Source organism: Schistocerca piceifrons, chromosome X (genome assembly GCF_021461385.2).
Source record: "Schistocerca piceifrons isolate TAMUIC-IGC-003096 chromosome X, iqSchPice1.1, whole genome shotgun sequence".
Classification (NCBI taxonomy): Eukaryota; Metazoa; Arthropoda; class Insecta; order Orthoptera; family Acrididae; genus Schistocerca; species Schistocerca piceifrons.
In genome coordinates, this window is record NC_060149.1 from 929,637,741 (window position 1) to 929,658,232 (window position 20,492).

The 20,492-nt window shown below is 38.4% G+C and overlaps 1 protein-coding gene across 3 annotated transcripts in view; it reads left to right on the forward strand.

Moving 5' to 3' along the window:
• The window catches only part of LOC124723218 (protein transport protein Sec16A-like), a 228,572-nt gene that overhangs the window by 76,677 nt on the left and 131,403 nt on the right, over positions 1 to 20,492 (forward strand). For all 3 annotated transcript variants that reach the window (XM_047248405.1, XM_047248404.1, XM_047248406.1), the window contains exons 6-10: positions 7,169 to 7,334; positions 11,656 to 11,901; positions 12,002 to 12,172; positions 17,304 to 17,420; positions 17,506 to 17,579. In XM_047248405.1, the coding sequence (XP_047104361.1) occupies positions 7,169 to 7,334; positions 11,656 to 11,901; positions 12,002 to 12,172; positions 17,304 to 17,420; positions 17,506 to 17,579 (774 nt within the window). The remainder of the gene's footprint in view (positions 1 to 7,168; positions 7,335 to 11,655; positions 11,902 to 12,001; positions 12,173 to 17,303; positions 17,421 to 17,505; positions 17,580 to 20,492) is intronic.

Consider the following 20,492-nt stretch of genomic DNA (forward strand, 5'->3'; position numbering starts at 1 on the left):
AATTGGTAAGAGATGGAACTGATCCCCCATGGTACACAAAACAGGTCTGAACGCTGTTGCAGAGGCAACAGAAAAAGCATGCGAAGTTCAGAAGGACACGAAATCCCGAAGATTGGCTAAAATTTACACACGCGCGAAATTTGGCACGGACTTCAATGCGAGATGCCTTTAATAGGTTCCACAACGAAACATTGTCTCGAAATTTGGTAGAAAGCCCAAAGAAATTTTGGTCATATGTAAAGTACACAAGTGGCAAGACACAGTCAATACCTTTACTGCGCAGTGCCGATGGTACTGTTACCGACAACTGTGCTGCTAAAGCGGAGTTATTGAACGCAGTTTTCCGAAATTCCTTCACCAGGGAAGACGAATGGAATAATCCAGAATTTGAAACACGAACAGCTGATAGCATGAGTTTCTTAGAAGTAGATACCTTAGGGGTTGCGAAGCAACTCAAATCGCTTGGTACGGGCAAGTCTTCAGGTCCAGATTGTATACCGATTAGGTTCCTTTCAGATTACGCTGGTACAATAGCTCCCTACTTAGCAATCATATACAACTGCTCACTCACCAATAGATCTATACCTACAGATTGAAAAATTGCACAGGTCGCACCAGTGTTTAAGAAGGGTAGTAGGAGTAATCCATCAAACTACAGACCTATATCATTGACATCGGTTTGCAGTAGGGTTTTGGAGCATATACTGTATTCAGACATTATGAATCACCTCAAAGGGAACGATCTATTGATACGTAATCAGCATGGTTTCAGAAAACATCATTCTTGTGCAACGCAGCTAGCTCTTTATTCGCACGAAGTAATGGCCGCTATCGACAGGGGATCTCAAGTTGATTCCGTATTTCTAGATTTCCGGAAAGCTTTTGACACCGTTCCTCACAAGCGACTTCTAATCAAGCTGCGGGCCTATGGGGTATCATCTCAGTTGTGTGACTGGATTCGTGATTTCCTGTCAGGAAGGTCGCAGTTCATAGTAATAGACGGCAAATCATCGAGTAAAAGTGAAGTGATATCAGGTGTTCCCCAGGAAAGCGTCCTGGGACCTCTGCTGTTCCTGATCTATATAAATGACCTGGGTGACAATCTGAGCAGTTCTCTTAGGTTGTTCGCAGATGATGCTGTAATTTACCGTCTAATAAGGTCATCCGAAAACAAGTGTCAGTTGCAAAGCGATTTAGAAAAGATTGCTGTGTGGTGTGGCAGGTGGCAGTTGACGCTAAATAACGAAAAGTGTGAGGTGATCCACTTGAGTTCCAAAAGAAATCCGTTGGAATTCGATTACTCGATAAATAGTACAATTCTCAAAGCTGTCAATTCAACTAAGTACCTGGGTGTTAAAATTACAAACAACTTCAGTTGGAAAGGCCACATAGATAATATTGTGGGAAGGCGAGCCAAAGGTTGTGTTTCATTGGCAGGACACTTAGAAGATGCAACAAGTCCACTAAAGAGACAGCTTACACTACACTAGTTTGTCCTCTGTTAGATTATTGCTGCGCGGTGTGGGATTCTTACCAGGTGGGATTGACGGAGGACATCGAAAGGGTGCAAAAAAGGGCAGCTCGTTTTGTATTATCACATAATAGGGGAGAGAGTGTGGCAGATATGATACGCGAGTTGGGATGGAAGTCATTAAACCAAAGACGTTTTTCGTCGCGGCGAGATCTATTTACGAAATTTCGGTCTTCCGAATGCGAAAATATTTTGTTGAGCCCAACCTACATAGGTAGGAATGATCATCAAAATAAAATAAGAGAAATCAGAGCTCGAACAGAAAGGTTTAGGTGTTCGTCTTTCCCTCGCACTGTTCAGGAGTGGAATGGTAGAGAGATAGTACGATTGTGGTTCGATGAACCCTCTGCCAAGCACTTAAATGTGAATTGCAGAGTAATCATGTAGATGTAGATGAAAACAATGATAGGTGCTTGATGTGCAGCTGACTTGTTGCTGTTGTGGAATGCACTGGTGTTCTGAATATACATACCTCAGTAATGAGGTATTGATTGTATTCTCTTTCCTGTCTCTGTAGACAATGGCTTTTACATTGCCTATTTGGAGCCACACTAGATATTTTGAAGTATGTGACATCTCCACCAACAGTCTCGCATTGAAACCACAATAGAGTCCAAATTGGAATGGGTCATCAGTGAAATACAACACTTAGCACTGGAAGCACATTTATTATGAACACCAAAGTACAGCCAGAACTGAACTGGGCACAGAATGCTGCTATTTATACAAACACCAAATGTTCTAGAATATACAAACATTACAAAAATAAAAAAAATTTTGAGAACCTTCCAGAAATGGTACGTACTAAATATCAAACAACTGCTGACGGGCAGATTTGAGCTGGTGATCTGCAGCACACAGTCAGCCATGCTAATCAGTATGCTACACTGTATTCAGCACAATTCACAGCAATGTTTCTCTTGAGTCACGATGTGCACTGTCTATACCTGACTATCTTCCACTTTCACACTATCATCCTTTCAGGTGAATATTTGTTTTTCATGTTTCAAGAAGGTGTTTATTTTCTTGCCACTATTATTAAACAGTAATATCTTACTACTTTTTAGCCCTTTCATTCATCATCAGTGATGTTGTTATAGCCATAAAGTCTAAGATTCCCACATCCTAGTTCATTGAATGACAGTGTGGACCTGTTTGTTGTTGACAGTTCTGATATGTTTCTCTCACATGTGCAATGTCTCACCAGTTGCTCGAGATCACGTTCATGGGCGATGATTACAACACTGTGACAAGACTCTGTTCCCCTACTACTCATGTAACCTACAAATTGAAATATCCCATTATAACTGTACAATGTTCAGTGCCATTATATGCACTAATGTCTTACTTTCTGTGGAGTTTTCCAACACTGATACTTAAAGTATGTGGCTAGTGGAAACATCCACTTACTACACTATGTGATCAAAAGTATCCAGACACCCCCAAAAACTGAGCGAAGTGGCGCAGTGGTTAGCACACTGGACTCGCATTTGGGAGGACGACGGTTCAATCCCGCGTCCGGCATCCTGATTTAGGTTCTCTGTGATCTCCCTAAATCGTTCCAGGCAAATGCCGGGATGGTTCCCTACAAAGGGCACAGCTGACTTCCTTCCCCATCCTTCCCTAATCCGATGAGACTGATGACCTCGCTGTTGGGTCTCTTCCCTCAAAAAACAACAACAATAACAACCCCCCCCCCCCCAAAAACATAAGAGTTTCATATTAGGTGCACTGCGCTGCCACCTACTGCCAGGTACTCCATATCAGCGTCCTCAGTAGTCATTAGACATCCTGAGAGAGCAGAATGGGGCGCTTCTCAGAACTCACGGACTTTGAACGTGGTCAGGTGATTGGGTGTCACACGTCTGTACGTGAGATTTCCATACTCCTAAACATCTCTAGGTCCACTGTTTCCAATGTGATAGTGAAATGGAAATGTGAAAGGACACGTACAGCACAAAATCGTACAGGCTGACCTCGTCTGTTGACTGATGGAGACTGCCGACAGTTGAAGAGGGCCGTAATGTGTAATAGGCAGACATCTATCCAGACTATCACACAAGAATTTCAGACTGCATCAGTATCCATTGCAAGTACTGTGACAGTTAGGTGGGAAGTGAGAGAACTTGTATTTCGTGGTTGAGCAGCTGCTCATCAGCTACACATCACACCGCTACATGTCAGACGCTGCCTCGCTTGGTGTAAGGAGCATAAACATTGGACAATTGAACAATGGGAAAACGTGTGGAATGACGAATCACGGTACACAATGTGGCGATCCGATGGCAGGGTGTGGGCATAGCGAATGCCTGGTGAACGTAATCTGCCAGCGTGTGTAGTGCCAACAGTAAAAATCGGAGGTGGTGATTTTATGGTGTTGTGTTTTTCATGGAGGGGGCTTGCTTCCCACTATTGAAGAACAATTCAGGGACAGTGATTATATCTTTCATCATAATCAAACACCTGTTCATAATGCAGGGCCTGTGGCGAAGTTGTTACATGACAATAACATCCCTGTGATGGACTGGCCTGCACAGTGTCTAGACCTGAATCGTATAGAACACCTTTGGGATATTTTGGAACTCTGACTTCGTGCCAGGCCTCACCGACCGACATAGATACCTCCCCTCAGTGCAGCACTCCATGAAGAATGGGCTGCCATTCCCCAAGAAACCTTCCAGTACCTGATTGAATGTAAGGCTGTGAGAGTGGAAGCTGTGATCAGGGCTAAGGGTGGGTCAACACCAAATTGAATTCCAGCATTACCGATGGAGGACACCATGAGCTTGTATGTCATTTTCAACCAGGTGTCCGGAAACTTTTGATCACATAGTGTATGTGTGCTAATCTTTGACACTTATGTTCACCTGGATTATCTCACAGTATGACTGTGTATTTACCTAATTAAAAATTATGGTGTTTTATTATGGCAATAAATATACTACAACCATTGGAATATTCTAGATAAACATGAAACTGTCCACCAGCAGTTGAGATCAAGAAATCGAAAATATAACAACAAAATTGATGGAGCTTCTGGTTTGAGCCTCCCACACAATTCAAATTAGAGGACGTCACTTGGTGCTGAAGATGATCCTACAAATTCTGAGCTCTGCTTCCATTCGACAGGCAAGGCTAGCAGCTTTCACCACATCAGTTAGCAGCCAAAAGGAATTGAGAGTGGCCTATATTTTAATTGGTGCTGGCATGAGCCATATCTTGCACCTGGCTGCACTCAATTCATTGAGTAACTACCTGCAGAGCTTCTTCCATATCCTGGGTGAGACACCCTGCCAAACATACTGAGCACATACTAGGGTGCCAACATTTGAACATTCAACAATAAGCAGTCCCTCCCTCTGAACAAGTCTGAACCCAATCCCAACAGATGATGTGACCCGTGTTGGTTGAGATAAACTTTCTGCAGTGGGCAACATGTCGTATCTCCTGTTAAGGTGTACAGGAACAACCATATTGCTAGGACCTGCCTTTGCCTTCCACTCCTTCCACTCAGATATCTGTGACCAGTTCACTGTACACAATTCTTTATTATGTGAGAATGGTTAAAAAAGATCTTTTAAAACATACCTTAAGGTGCTGTGCCATCAGAGCTACCAGAGAAGCCAGATGCATCATATCTGTCACTAAAATTTCACCTTCATAGCTGCAGCCCAGGGCAGCATCCCAAAGCTTTTCATATGTACATGACACAACTTTTAGCTGTTTTCATACAGCAGCTAACCTCTGTCCATCCACAGATTAATAATACAACCTATAAGCATCTCTGACTGTCAGGTAGACCTCATTAAGCATATAAAAAATTAAAAGATCTAAAGCTGTCTAGCCTAAGAGTTTAAAGAATTGAAAGACTGTGTTACCCTTCCTGCTGAAGAGCAGTAAAACACCTTAACTATGACTAAAGCTGGCATGAGTGGGCAGTACTAAGATCTGAGAGGTGATGATAACTGTCATAAACTCATGAATAAATGAAAAAAAAAAACAAGATGATGATGATGTGCTTACTACAGATGTTCTACAGAATAAGGATAACCAGGTTAAATGTGCTAAATACAAACAAACAAATAAGAGATGTTAAAAATCCTCACTGAGCACAAACTAAACCTAGTTACTGCTCTATGAAGAAACGTGCAGCAAAGTAATTGAACATTCTGTGCAAATTATGTTTTGCAACTGGTGTGAGTGGCGCTGCTGGTTACTGCCAATTGTGGGATCTGATACACTAATGACATGGTGTTCACTGGTTGTGCTTGCAGTTTGAATTGGTAAACAGTGGCATTTATGGTGAATTGCAAGTAGATTGCATAATGTAATAACATGGAAGCCTAGGTCTTGTAAATACACAAACAATTAAAGAAAAAAAGCATTATTGTACACAGACATGAAGAGCTGCTGTTCAGTTTCACACAGAAGTGTTGTGATGAATGTCAGCCACAGAGAACTTCAGCTGTTGTAAGTCTCGCTGCTTTTTACTGCTTACAGGACTGTCAGACATATTCCTTTTATTCATCTTTGCTATTTGATGTGTTTGTATCAATCTCAGAGTTTGAATTCTTGATAGTACCCTCTGCACTTATTTTCAGTTATAAGGGACAATCTCTGAAGGTGTGGTGAAACTTCTATCTTGTTAGAGGAGTATTATCCAGTTCACGTCTACCAGTTCTGGGTGCCAGAGCTGATGTCACACAGAAGCACAAGCATATCTTTCTGATATGTCTAAAACACTGAATAAGAATGACAGTGTTAATTTGGATAAAGTTTTATTCATTATTCTTCATCCATCCAATTCACAAAAACATGACCTTGCTGAAAGAGACATGTCTTCTTTTAATTGTTAATTAATTTTCTCTAATATATTTCAATTTTCATTTTAATTATCAATATATTCAAAGGCTTAGCAGTTATTTACAACATAGTAATACGTTGAAACTGTCAGTATGATAAACTGGCTGTGTGTGTTGTCCATAAGCTATACAAACAACTGTGCTGAACTTTGCTTTGTTCGTGATCTGGTTATTTTTCTATGGAGTCAGAGAAATTAAGAACGTTAGCTAAATTTGTAAAGGCTTATTCGTGAGGAATCAAATAATGGAAGAGAGTCTTTAATATTAGATATTGCAGTAGAGGTCAGCAGAAAAAGTAAAGGAAAGCAAATGTATGTTACAGGTTGCAGGATTCTGACAATATTGTTATGACACCAGTGCAAGTAATGTTATAACTAATATTCTTTCTCATTCCTGACAATACAACAGATCTTATATTTCCAATAGTGGACTCCTTTATGTACCCACCACCTCTTCCAGTTCCACTGTTATTATTATTATGAAAATACATTGTACATTACAGTCTGTTTTGCTGTTATTATTTTTTTGTACTTAATAGATGAGACTGATATAAATTGTGGACTTGAAAGTATTGTAACTGCAATAAAACTTGTGTTATGGTGATAACAACCTCAGAAGTTGAATGCACATAACTCTCTCTCTCTCTCTCTCTCTCTCTCTCTCTCTCTCTCTCTCTCTGTGTGTGTGTGTGTGTGTGTGTGTGTGTGTGTGTGTGTGTGTGAACTTCATAATATAATTACATAGGTGTAAAGTTTTTTGGTTGTTCATCTTTCAGCATCTGGAAGTAGAGTGGCAAGTGAGACCAGCACTTCAGTTGCAGAGCCAGCTGTTGCTTCTGGTGGTTTGACTCAACCACCGTCAGAGAGGAGTGAAACAATTGGTTCTGATAATGTTGATTCATATTCACTGCAAACAACAGATTCAGCTTCAAGGGAATCGAGGTTCGTCATAAATTTGCGAAGCCTCTTTATTTAGCAGCAGTCAGTACTGCTTTAGAACATAAGACTACACAGAAAGAAAGGTTAATGTAATGTATTACTGTATTTTACTATTGTATTTGTGTGCATATATGTTGTTGTATCTAGGCTCATATAAACAGTTTTAAAGGGTACAGGAAGGACTTTAGAACTTACTTAGTATAGAGACATTTACCTCATTGTTAGAGGGGATATAGCAGTTGCAATACCAACAATTTGTCATTGATTATCTCAGACTTCCACACCGACAAACCAGTGATTTTCCTGTCATAGTTTGCTACCATCAAATGTCGTGCTCCATCTTGTTTATTTGGGTGGAGCAGAATGTATAACCCTGTTTCGGCATACTGATTTTTTTGTCTGTGGTTCCCATAAATAACTTTTGTGTGAATATCAGTATTGTTCCACAAATTTGACCACAATAAAGTCCACACTGAACTTCATGGCTTTAATTCAGTTGATCTAGTATTCTATCTCCTAAAGCCTTCGCATCAACATGAAATTATATTCTAACAAAGAATAAATACAAAAGAAACTATTTACTCTAATTTGGCATACTGAGAAACTTTTTAAAAAAAAAACATCCAAAATTTCCTAACAAAATTCTGTACTATTGTAGATATATAGATGATACATTAATTTTGTTTAAATGTGCAGGGAACAAAGTAGACAATTTCCACTCACAATGGAATAGTCTGCATAAAAATATAACATTTACAGTCAGAGATGACAGGATAATAAGGTAAATTTTCTAAATCTTGAAGTCACAAAAACAAGCTAATGCAGAAATTCAGCATCTACCAAAAACAGACAGCCACAGACTATATAATACACAATATCTCTTGTCGTTCAAAAGCGCACACAGAAGCATATTTTTCAACCTTTATAGAGATAATAATAAAGTATGCAATGACTAAAGAAAACATAACATCTGAATTAAAGGCGGTAAGAAGAATAGCAAAAAATAATGGTTATAATCCCTCCACAGTCAACAATATTTGTATCAGACAACTACACACAGATGAAAATAAAATGAGAGACAACATTACATTAACAAGGACAAATTGTAGCAAAATACACAATTCACTGTCATTCCATAGCGGGGAAAATTTTCGGACAAAATAAGACTTCCACTGCGGAAAACAAACCTACAAACAGGCTTCTGAACACACAACACATTGTGATGAAAATGTTTTCATAACATAGAATAGGTATGCAAATGTGTGTGGTCAGGAGCTTAAAAGTTAATATGCAATGACTGAGAAAATTTACACAGGACAAACTGGACGAAATTTCAAAACAAGATTTAATGAACATCTGAATGTGACCGGCACAAACCTATCTTCAGCTAGTATGCACTTACAAGAGCAAAACAGCACAGCCAGTGGTATGACACGAGGCCTATCAGTCCTACATATTGCTGAATAAGGCAGCTTACTAAATATATTGAAAGAAATAAAAATTTTCCCATGTATAAAAAAGGCCTGACATTTTTTTGGACAATCTGACTGATCTAAAAAAAGAAAAAAATCATCAAAAATTTCACTAATATTCTTTACTGACAACATATCTCTTTGTTTCACTAACAGAGATTATACAAAATAGAACATTATATACATTCTATGATATGTAACAAAAAATAATCTTTGCTTGTACAGAAATTGCCAATAGCAGCCGATTATATTTTCATTAAAAAACATTTTATGCAGATTGCATAGATGTACATATAAAAATCATTTAATCATATTATTACATGATTATTACAAAAAATTGTCATTGGCACATCCTAGAAAACATTAAGTATAAGGCAAGTCACATTATAATGATATGAAAAATCATGTACGCATAAAACACTACACAAGTTGTAAGTAATCTTTTGCTTCCTATATTTTATGCTTGTTACCTTTAGAATTTCATAGTATGTATTCCAATCAACATTACCAAAAACTTTCCCTAAGTCTACCAGTGCTATAAATGTCAGTTTGACTTTCTTTGGCCTATCTTCAAAGAGTAGTCATAGGTTCAGTATTGCCTCACATGTTTCCTACATTTCTTCGGAAGCCGAGATCGGCATCTACAGGTTTTTCAGTACTCTTGTAAGTACTTTATGTCTGTATTTTACAAACCAAGATTTATTTAACTGATAGTTTGATAATGTTCATACCTGTCAACACCTGGCTTCTTAAAGTCTGAGGGTATTTCACCTGTCTCGTATATAGTGTGCATCAGATGGTATAGTTTTTTCCTAGTTGACTCTCCTAAGGATGCCAATAACTCTGAAGAATTGTCATCTGCTCCAGGGGCCTTGTTTTGACGTTGCTCTTTCAGTGCTCTGTCAGTTTCTTCTTACGGCATCGTATCTCCCATTTCATCTCCTTTTCTCCTTTTTGTAATATTGCCCTCAATTTCATTTCCGTTGTATAACCCATCCACGTTATTACTCCACCTTTCAGCTTTACTTTCTGTGGTCAGCACTGATGTGTCATCGAAGCTCTTGATAATCATACTGCTGCTTTTCTTTTCTCCAGTTTCCTATAGTCAGTATGTATCTCTCCACTAGTTATGCATGCTTCTGCGTTATTGAATTTCTTGTCTAGCTATTCCTGCTTCACCATTTTGCACTTCCTACAAGTCCCATTTTTTAGATGTCTGTATTCCCTTTTTCCTGCTTCATTTGCTTCATATTTATAATTTCACCTTAGTCATTTGAATTCAGTATGTCTTGCATTATTCAATGAATTTTACTGGACTTTGTCTTCATGCCTGCTTAATTCTCTGCTGCCTTCACTATTTCATCTCGTGAAGTTACCTATTGCTCTTCTATTGTGTCCGTTTGTCCTGTTTGTCAGTCGTTGCCTAATACTCCCTTTGAAACTCTTAACAATTTTTGGTTCTTTCAACTTGCCCACATCCCATCTCTTAATTTTTACTACCTTTCCGCAATTTCTACATTTTTAATCGGCAGTTCATAACCAATAAATTGTGGTCCACTTCTGCCCCTTAAAATATTTTGCAGTTTAAGATCTGATTTTGAAATCTCACTCTTTCCATTATGTAATCTATTTGAAATATTCCTGTCTCTCCAGGGCTTTTCCAAGTATACAACCTTCTTTTATGAGTTTTAAACCAAATATTTGTATTGATTAAGTTGTGCTCTGTGCAGAATTCTACCAGGTGGCTTGCTCTTTCATTCCTTTCCCCCATTCCATGTTATCTTATTGTTTTTCCTTTTCTTTCTTTTCCCACTCCCAACTTCCAGTCTTCTATAACAATTAAATGTTTGCCTCACTTAACTATCTGAATAAATTCTTTTATCTCATCATACATTCTTTCAGTCTCTCTGTCTGCAGAGCCATTTGGCATATAAACTTGTACTGTCGTCGTGGGTGTTAGCTTTGTGTATATCTTGGCTATGATAACGTGTTCACTATGCTGATCATAGAAGCTTACCCATCTTCATATTTTTGTATTCATTATTAGTCTACTGTATTACGCCAATTTAATTGTGTATTTATAGCCCTGTACTCGTCTGACCTCGTTCTGATAACAGTTGAAGTTGAATTCTGACCATCCCCCTTCTTTCTGATGCATCATCTGTGAAAGTAATGTGCCAGAGTATTAGTATATTACATGGTCAATAATGATACTGTCATGCATAAGTCATAAGCCATTTTCATGGAAAGGTCACAAAACAAAAAGTTTTGTGCTATTAACACTGTCTTAGGAGTCATTGGACAAGAGCAGTGATCAAAATTAGTGTTGCATTGTAGTGGTATCCAGTCAGCAGTTTGTTTTACAGATGAATGCTGAGGCTGTGGAGAAATTTGATAGGTGAACTGGTTTGGCCCAGAACACTTCAATTAGTTAAAATTACAACTTCTTCCTGGAAGCTTTATTTTCAAAAGTATTGTGTTGGTGTACCTGAGTGTGAAAATTTTCTCAAGTAGTGACGTAGTGACTAAAATAGGTTATTAGTTTTCCATAAACTGTAGTAAGTTGGTACTCGTGTAGTAGGGTAATTCAAACAATGAGTTTAGAGTCAGAAACATAACAACACATTGAATCCATAGGTAATCCATTATTCACACATATGTACTGTATTGATATTTTGTGTATATTCGCAACTGTCACAGTTCATTGTTCGCATTTTCTTCTTCTGTATCTTTTGTATTTATCTAAAGATCTGAGTTATATTGTCTTTAAACCTGGCAAAGTGTTGCATTATTGTATATTTGAGAATAACATCTTCGCCATAGTATATTTTGTTTTACTGTGACTGTTCCAGTAACATACGGAGAGAGGTCAGCACCAAAGACCGTGAACGACGTGTGGCAGATGATCAAGATGTGCAAGATAGAGAACTGCGCAGGCACGAATATTACGACTCTCACAGCCAGTCACCCGGGCGTTATCGTGATGAAAGGGAACCGAGGCGATCATATGAACATGATAGACCTCACGAATCTGAAGACAGAGGGCATTATCGTCGTCGATCACGAGAGGATGAGCGTGGAGGACGTCGTAGAGGAAGGTACTGTGCATGTAACTTTTACCAAGTTTAAAATTATGTTGTTTTTAATGACTTGTGTAGGTTAAATGAGTGAATAAAAATATTTTAATCAATGTTTCAGCTATGAAAGATCAGAAGATGAAGCAGACACAGAAGATTGTTTAAGTGACCGTGATAGACGTGAAAGACCTGTACCACGAGAAGGGTATGAGAGGTATAGAAGACGTGGGGACAGAGAGAGAGATGAAAGGGAAGGACAGGAAAAGCGAAATAGGGAACGTGCAGATCACAGGTATTGACGATTCCTGCTGTCATAGTGATGAACCCAGCTAGTAATCAGTGTGTGTGTGTGTGTGTGTGTGTGTGTGTGTGTGTGTGTGTGTGTGTGTGTGTTTTCCATAATGAATCTAATTTTTTCCTTAACATTGCATAAATTTGAATCTTGTCAGTCCCCATTCCATGATCGGATTTGTGTTGTTTTGGCTGTGTCTCATTGTAATTTCCATATGTTTTCTTCCTGCTTGCGCTTTTTCTCAGCTTTCAAAATTAATGGTCCTTAACTATTTGTGTTTTTTGTTTTATGTGGGAGATATCCATGGGATATTGTCATACTTAAATGTGGTGTTCTAATTTTTAGTTACAGTTTGGGAAATGGAATAGTATTTTATTATGTATTAATACCAATAAAGTTGACAGTTTTGGTGGGTTTTGCTTCTGGTTAGGATGGTACTTGGATCTGGGAAGGTGATAATGCAAAATGCAAGAAAATAACTAAGAGGGGATGACTGGGACTGAAGAATAAATGTGAATTTTAAAGGGACTAGTAAATTTCAGTAATGTAAAACCAGCAACTTTTTAAAAGCCTTAGTTACTTCATCTTGTGAGTGAAGCTATAGTTATTGCCTATTTTATGTGAATGAGTTGTATGTTGAATGACAAAACTTTGAGGAAACTTTCGACCAAGCAGCAATGTGCAGTAATTGTTGGTCGCACTTCTTAACACAGCACTGGCATGGATAGGTTATTGTGGTTGTAAAGTAATGTCCAGAATGTGAGATAAACTGTTACTAAGGGGACTGAAAATGGCTCACTCTTGATGGTGAACACAAAAATACAAAGATAATGTTTCTTCAGGCATGCATAGGGATTTTGATTTTGTTTGTTTCTGTATTGACACGTCATCCTTCAATGTTTGAAAAGCAATGTTTGAAAGCTGTGGACATAGGTTTTTTAATATCTGTTCCCCACATACGATTTGATATGAAAGGCATGATGGCGATGGAAAATTTCATTGCTGGACTAGTAATTGTTCACTGGAAAGTAACATTTATATGTTGATGGATGGTGTTATGGTAGGACCATAGTGAACAGTTTTGCAATGAATTAAGAAAAATGCTGTAATAATTCGCAGTCAGAGAACATGCATTGTGATCGAGGAACACAAAAATATTTAATTTTGCATGAAAGCAAATTGTATAATTAAGTTTAATGAAAGCATTTTACTTCAGTTCAAGAGCCTCAGCATCAGCGTAGAGAAGCAAGTATTGAAAAGTTTGTAATTACTGGAGCAACATTAGTACAGTCCCAATTCTTGCATACAGTAACATGATATAAAAATATAGGTGTATGTACGGCATATCTATGAGATATCTAAAAAGGTTTCAGGTTTCTCAATAAATGAGTAGATACTGTATTTTGCTGCAGCTATTCGTAAGTGTTCACAAAACAAAACGTATCCAGTTTATCATTGGAATACAGAAAATAGCACATTGAAGATGGCATTAGATGTTTCAGAGTTAACCACTTAAGAGGACATGAGGTATGTGTCTAGATATGCACTCTCTGTCTGTCGGCATTTTCCTGAGCCTCTCTGAATTCATCTGGAAGAGCTGTTCTTTCTTTGTTACAGGTTGCTCTTTCAAGTGTATTTATTTCTTCCAACACAGTTCTGCGATATAGTTTCCCTCTACTTTATTGAAGTTTGTTCACATGATGCTTTTTTTTTTTGTGCTCAGCTTTGCATGTCACAGGTCGTAGTAGTAGTTGGAAAGTCATTGAGTAAAACAGAACTGATTTCTATCATTCCCCATGGTAGTGTTATAGGCCCTCTGCTATTCCTTATCTATATAAACAATTTAGAAGACAATCTGAGCAGCCATTTTAGGTTATTTGCAGATGATTCTGTCATTTATCATCTAGTTAAATCATCAGAAGATCAAAACATATTGCAAAACAACTTAGAAAAGATATCTTTATGGTGTAAAATTGGCAGTTGAGCCTAAATACTGAAAAGTGTGAGGCCATATACACGAGTGCTAAAAGGAATCCGTTAAACTTCGGCTACACCGTAAATCAGTCAAATCTAAAGGCCAAAAACTCAAGTAAATACCTACGAACTACAATTATCGACAACTTAAATTGGAAAGAACAGATAGGAAATGTTGTGGGGAAGGCGAACCAAAGACTGCATTTATTGGCAGAACACTTAGAAGATGCAACGTGTCTGCTAAAGAGACTGCTTACACTACATTTGTCCATCTCCTTTTGGAGTACTGCTACGTGGTGTGGGACCCTTACCAGACAGGGTTAATGGAGTACATTACTGCACGTTTTGTATTATCAAGAAATGGCGGAGAGAATGTATCTGACATGATACAAGATTTGGGGTGGACTTCATTAAAACAAAATCGTTTTTCGTTGTGGCGGAATCTTCTCACAAAATTTCAATCACCAACTTTCTCCTCCAAATGTGAAAACATTTTGTTGATGCCACCCTACATTGGGAAAAATGATCATCATAATAGAATAAGGAAAATTGGAACTTTCACATAAAAATGTAGGTGTTTATTTTTTCCATGCGCTGTTCGAGGCTGGAATGGGAGAGAATTATTCTGAAGGTGTTTTGATGAACCTTCTGGCAGGCATTTAAGTGTGATTTGTAGAGTATCCATGTCTAGATGAACTGAGAAACCTGACATCTGAACAAAAGAAATGCTGGCGTATGTGCAGCTCCTCAGCAAACTACTATAAACAGTAGTAAAGGACACCGATGATGCAGAAATACAGAATTGGAAAACACAACCTGCATTCTAGTGGAAAAATCTCTTATTTGTCGAGTTTGAGGATGTTAATATACATATTAATCTATCTTTCCTTATTAAAGTTGTGTAAACAATAGTTTTTTAAAAATAAAATACAAATGATGCATTAGAAGTTAATTAACTTTCAAATAATGACTTCAAGCCTCCCTTAAGTAGTTCTCAGTTTTGGGAATAATGCCCAAAATGCTTTGTTTTTAAATGCAAAATAAATCGTTCAAACTGGTATGTAAGTCACCGGTTACGAGCTAACAAAATATTAATGCCAGCCTTACCACAGTTTCCCAAGCATAAAATCTAAAATCTTTCTGTGAAGTTCTCCTAAAACTTGCACCCAAAACATTGTCACCACTTCGTATTTCTCATACCTCCGATAGTTGTTTATGTACAGTTGCATTTGCATTTTCTTTTTGTGCCATCTTTTCATAACAATAAACACAGCACCCACTCCCAAGCAAAGTAGGGGATCCATAGCAGATTGCTCACACAATGAGGCAATGTGTGGACACAAGAAAGCTCATGATACATGCATTCTTCCCATAAATTTTTGTCCGTGCCCTTTTATTCCCGTGCGCCTGCGATTGTGACGTGACTAAACAGACATCGTGTGGACTTACGTTTACTACATTACTCAAACTGTCTCACTCTGGATTGACTTTGATAAATGATTGTTGTACTCTAATCATCCCCATTTCATTTTTTTGTCTAATTACTTTGTCATTATAACTTTTTGCTGCATTATAACGTTACTGTTAGTAAAAGTAACTATCGCCTAGAACATTTCAAAAATGCCTATGGTGGATCACTGCCTGGAGCAATTTGTAATGCACATCGGTGTCTCTTTCAGTGTTTCACATGTGCTTTTCACTACCATGAACTTAGCTGAAATTGCATTTCTCTTTGCTCGGCACCCTATACATCACATCTGAAATCCATTGTATTATATGTCAAAAATTGAATATTTATCTCCTAGCAGTGTGGTTATGCAGTGGATTTATCTCATAAGCTCAGTAGTAGGTAAAGCAGAGGCAGACTATGGTCCACTGGTAGGATACTGAGACACTATCAGTCTATAAAAGAAATTGCTTACAAAACTGTTGTGTGATGCAGTCTAGAATATTGCTGAAATGTGTAGGACCTACACTAAATAAGATTAACAGTGGTATTGAATCTATACAAGGAAGTAGAGCATAAATGTTACACACGTTTGTTTGACCCATGTGAGAATGCCGTTAAAATCCTGAAAATCCTAAACTGGTAGATACTTAAAGGTACACACAAAACATTCTACGAAAGCCTAATTATAAAGTTCCAAGAATTGGAATTAAGGAAGATATCTAGGAAGACAGAGCTTTTGACAATTTGACTGGAAATACAGTCTTTGAAGGTAGTATGGATAAAATACAAGGACTGAAAGATTATCTAAAACTTGTACAGAACCAAACTGCGGTAATGAGTCAAAAGACATTAAAGGGGAGTTGTAGTTGCGAAGGGAATTGGACATAGTTTTAACAGCCTACCCTTATGTTATTCAATCTGTACATTGAGTGAGCTGTAAAGGAAACCACAGAGAAATTTTTAAAGGGAATTAAAGCGCAGGAAGAAGAAACAAACCAATGTCTCTTTTAAAAAGAGGCAGAACAGAAATGTTGAAAAATTGGGCATTGAAAAGGGACCCAAAAACTTATTTGTGATTTTCATTTTTTGTATCCTAATGAAAGGTCCTGTTGCTTAGTTGCTGTTGATATTTTTTGAACTTCTTGATTATGGAATAAATTTAAAAAAATATAAAAACAAAATTTATAAATTTGGTTTGATGACCCTCTTCCTGAGTAGCTGGAACGTAAGTCCCCACCCCCTTACCACCACCCTCCATCCACCCTCCCCTGCGTCATAAGCATATTGTAATTTAAGAGACAATTGACTGTTACACCAGATGTGTTTTGCTTTTATTTACAAAGCATCACATCAGTGGTGGTTATGTAAATACACCATACATAATACATTCTTACATCTTGATACTTACGGATTAAAAACATCAAGTAACTTCTTCATAAGCAAAATTATTTTTAATCTGTAGGCAACAAAATGTAATGTATTGTGGATGGTGTGTTTACAGACCCACTAATGGTGACACTTTGTAAATAAAAGCAAAAAGTGACTGCTGAAACAGTCTCAGTAGCAATATGCTCACGTACAATAATTGAAGAATTATAAGCATTGGCAGTGGAAAATTTTGTACTTCTAAGTTTTTGAACTGAACGTATTTTTTCACAGATTTATTCATAAATTGTAGATATTGCTACTATATATTTTCTCCTTCAGATCATCAGGGAGGGAGCGTGAGAGGAGACGACATGATAGAGACAGAACAGATTTTGGAAGAGATGAATATTATGGAAGGTACTATGATGATGATCCGTACAAAAGGGAGAACCATCGGTAAGTCGAATGTGTAGTATTTGTTTGTTTTCTAAAAGAGAGTTTTCTTTGTTTTGTGAAATAATCTCTATCTTAATCTGTCCAGGTCACGTCCAACGAGTAGGTCCGGTTCTAGACCTGACTATGATGATTATCGAAGACCAGACTACCACGGATATGGTATGATACTTCTTTATTTACAAACAATAACTGTTTTACTAAACTGTCAAATTTTGAATTTAATATTACCATATTTTACTCATGTGTGATGTTTTTTAAAACTCCTTGTGATAATATTTCAGTTACAAAATCTTCCACCACTTGACACTTCCAAATACTGAAAGGAATGTATTGTACCCCTTTTGTTAAACAAAATAATATTTATACTGTGTGTAATCAATGAGATAGTAAGGATTTAGTAATCATTGAAACAAATATTATAGGTATTGCAACCATTAGGTCAATAGACTTTGATTGGCGCATTTTTTCTGTCTTATCTGCAATCTTAAAATGGTAAATTTTCACGTCTCCATGTTGACAAGTGGTAGGTAGGAATTACTGCCTGTACATTTTTCTTTGCCCTTCAGCTTCTTACCTCACAATATGAGTTAATGGTTGCAACACTGAACCCATACCCTGGATGAATAGGATTCAAAACCCTCCCTGACCATTCTTATTTAAGTTTCCCGTGGTTTCCCATGCTAGGACAGTTTCTTACATGAGGCCCCAGTTCCTCCTCCTCCTCCTCCTCCTCCTCCTCCTCCTCCTCCTCCCCCCCCCCCCCTCCCCTCCCTCCATAACCCCTTCCCCCATTCATTTTGCATCCTTTTCTAATCCGAGCTTGTGTTTCATCTCTAGCATCCTTGACGTTGATAGGGCATGGAATCCTAAACTTTGTGCTTTCCTTTTTCCTTTTAGGTAGCCATCTCTGTGTAACAAGAGCTGGAGGTTATTGCACAATACTGAATTGTGTTGATAGCACAATGTCAATTATGAATGTCATATTTTGTCTTCAAAATGGCTACTCCTCAGAGGAACTGTTGACTTTGATTAAATGGAACACCCAAACATTAATTACTTCAACATGTTATTTTTAATTCTGTAGTTGGTTCTACAACTGTAGGTGATTGGTGGTGGTGGTGGTGGTGGTGGTGGTGGTGGTGGTAGTGGTGGTAGGAGGATTTGTGTGTGTGTGTGTGTGTGTGTGTGTGTGTGTGTGTGTGTGTGTGTGTGTGTGTGTGTGTGTGTGTAATTTGTTTATGGAGTAGGTTTGGGGGTATTGCATGTCTGCAAATGCCTTTGTGAGGACGGAGGTGTACTGGCAAGGGAGTTCTCATCACTGCAGATGTATCATCCACGAGTGGCTAGACTGTATGGGAGGCATTTTTTGGTGTGGAAGGGATGGCAGCTGTCGAAATGCAGGTACTGTTGGTGGTTTGTGGGTTCAGTGTGGACAGAGCTATCAGAGAGGTGGGATCAATGTTCAGGAAGGTGGCACATTAGACAAAGGAGGACCAGGTGAAGCAGAGGAGAGAAAAGGTGTTGCAGTTGTGAAGGAATTTGGACAGGGTGTCTTGGCCCTTGGCCCAGATCATGAAGGTATCATCAGTGACACTGACCCAGACTAGGGGTTGGGAGTTTTGTGAGGCTAGGAAGGTTTCCTCTAGATGGCCCATAAATAAGTTGGCATACCTATAGGGGCGTGCCATGTGGGTGTCCATGGCTGTGACACTGATTTGTTTGTATACCTTCCCTTTAAAGACAAAGTAATTGTGTGCCAAGATATAGTTGGTAAGGTGTGTGAGGTACTGAGTTAGGAGTCTGATGGGACATTTTGAAAAGATAGTGTTTGATAGCAGTGAAGCCATGCGGATGAGATGTTGATGTGGCATCAACAGTGATGAGTAGGGATCCATGAGGTAAATGGGCGGGAGATGGTGGAAAGATGGTAAGGGAAGTGGTTAGTATCTTTGATGTGGGAGGCTGGGTTTTGGGCATTTGGTTGGAGGTGTTGATCAACAAGAGTGGAAATTCTTTCAGTGGGAGTGCAGTAGCCAGCTGCAGTGGGGCATCCAGGATTATTTGGTTTTTGAATTTTGGGGAGCATGTAGAAGGTGTGTGGGATGTTGTTTGGGTGAGGAGGGAGATGAACTCAGGTGAGAGGTTCTAGGATTTCATTGGTGATGGGAGGTTATGTTGGACTTCTGGGATGGGATCAGTCAGGCAGAGTTTGTTGGTGGAAGAGTCAGTGTTGGCATTTTGTCGGGTAGTCACTGCGACTCATCCCAACAGTGGTGGAGCCTTTGTCTGCAGGGAAGATGATTAGGTCTGGTTCTGTTTTCACGTTGTGTATGGCTGTCTTTTCTTCTGCCAAAAGGTTAATGTCTTTAGGAAGGGACATGGGGAAGGATGGTGAGGCCAAGTTTGGAGGTAAGGAATTCTTGGAAGCAGACTAGGAGGTGATAAGGGGAGAGGGTCACAGTTCGATGGTGATAGGAACTGGGAGAGGCAAGGTTCTCCATTGGGATTAGGTTCACTTTGGCTGGAGGAATTGGTGGCAAAGAAGTGTTTCCACTGTAGGGATCTGAAGGAGAAGAGTAGGTCTTTGACATGTCCAACATGGTTTCATTTAGGGGTAACACTGAAATACCTGTATTTCATGCCCAAGCTCAATGAGATAAATGATTTACAAATGTAAATATTTGACATCCTAAAGATAATGGCAGAGGCCGCAAAAGCCTACTTACAGAGTTTAAAGTGAAGAATGTAAAGATAGTCTTCAGCTACTTATGTACTGCTCCTATAGGAAATTGTTATTATTATTATTATTATTATTATTATTATTTAAACACTGACTCCAGACCTTGTTGGGTGCAGCTCATATATATGAACAGCAATTAATCATAAATGATCACAATCATGATTCAGTCTAATTTCCAAACTTTTGCTCATTCTATGATCTAGCAATGTCTGTTAGTACAACCTCCACAATGGGTAATGCAGTTGTAATTTATTCTCTCAATCATAACTATAGTTTGTTCAATATTATTTATTTTGTTTTTAGGCATTTAGTTCCTAATTAAATTTCTCCCT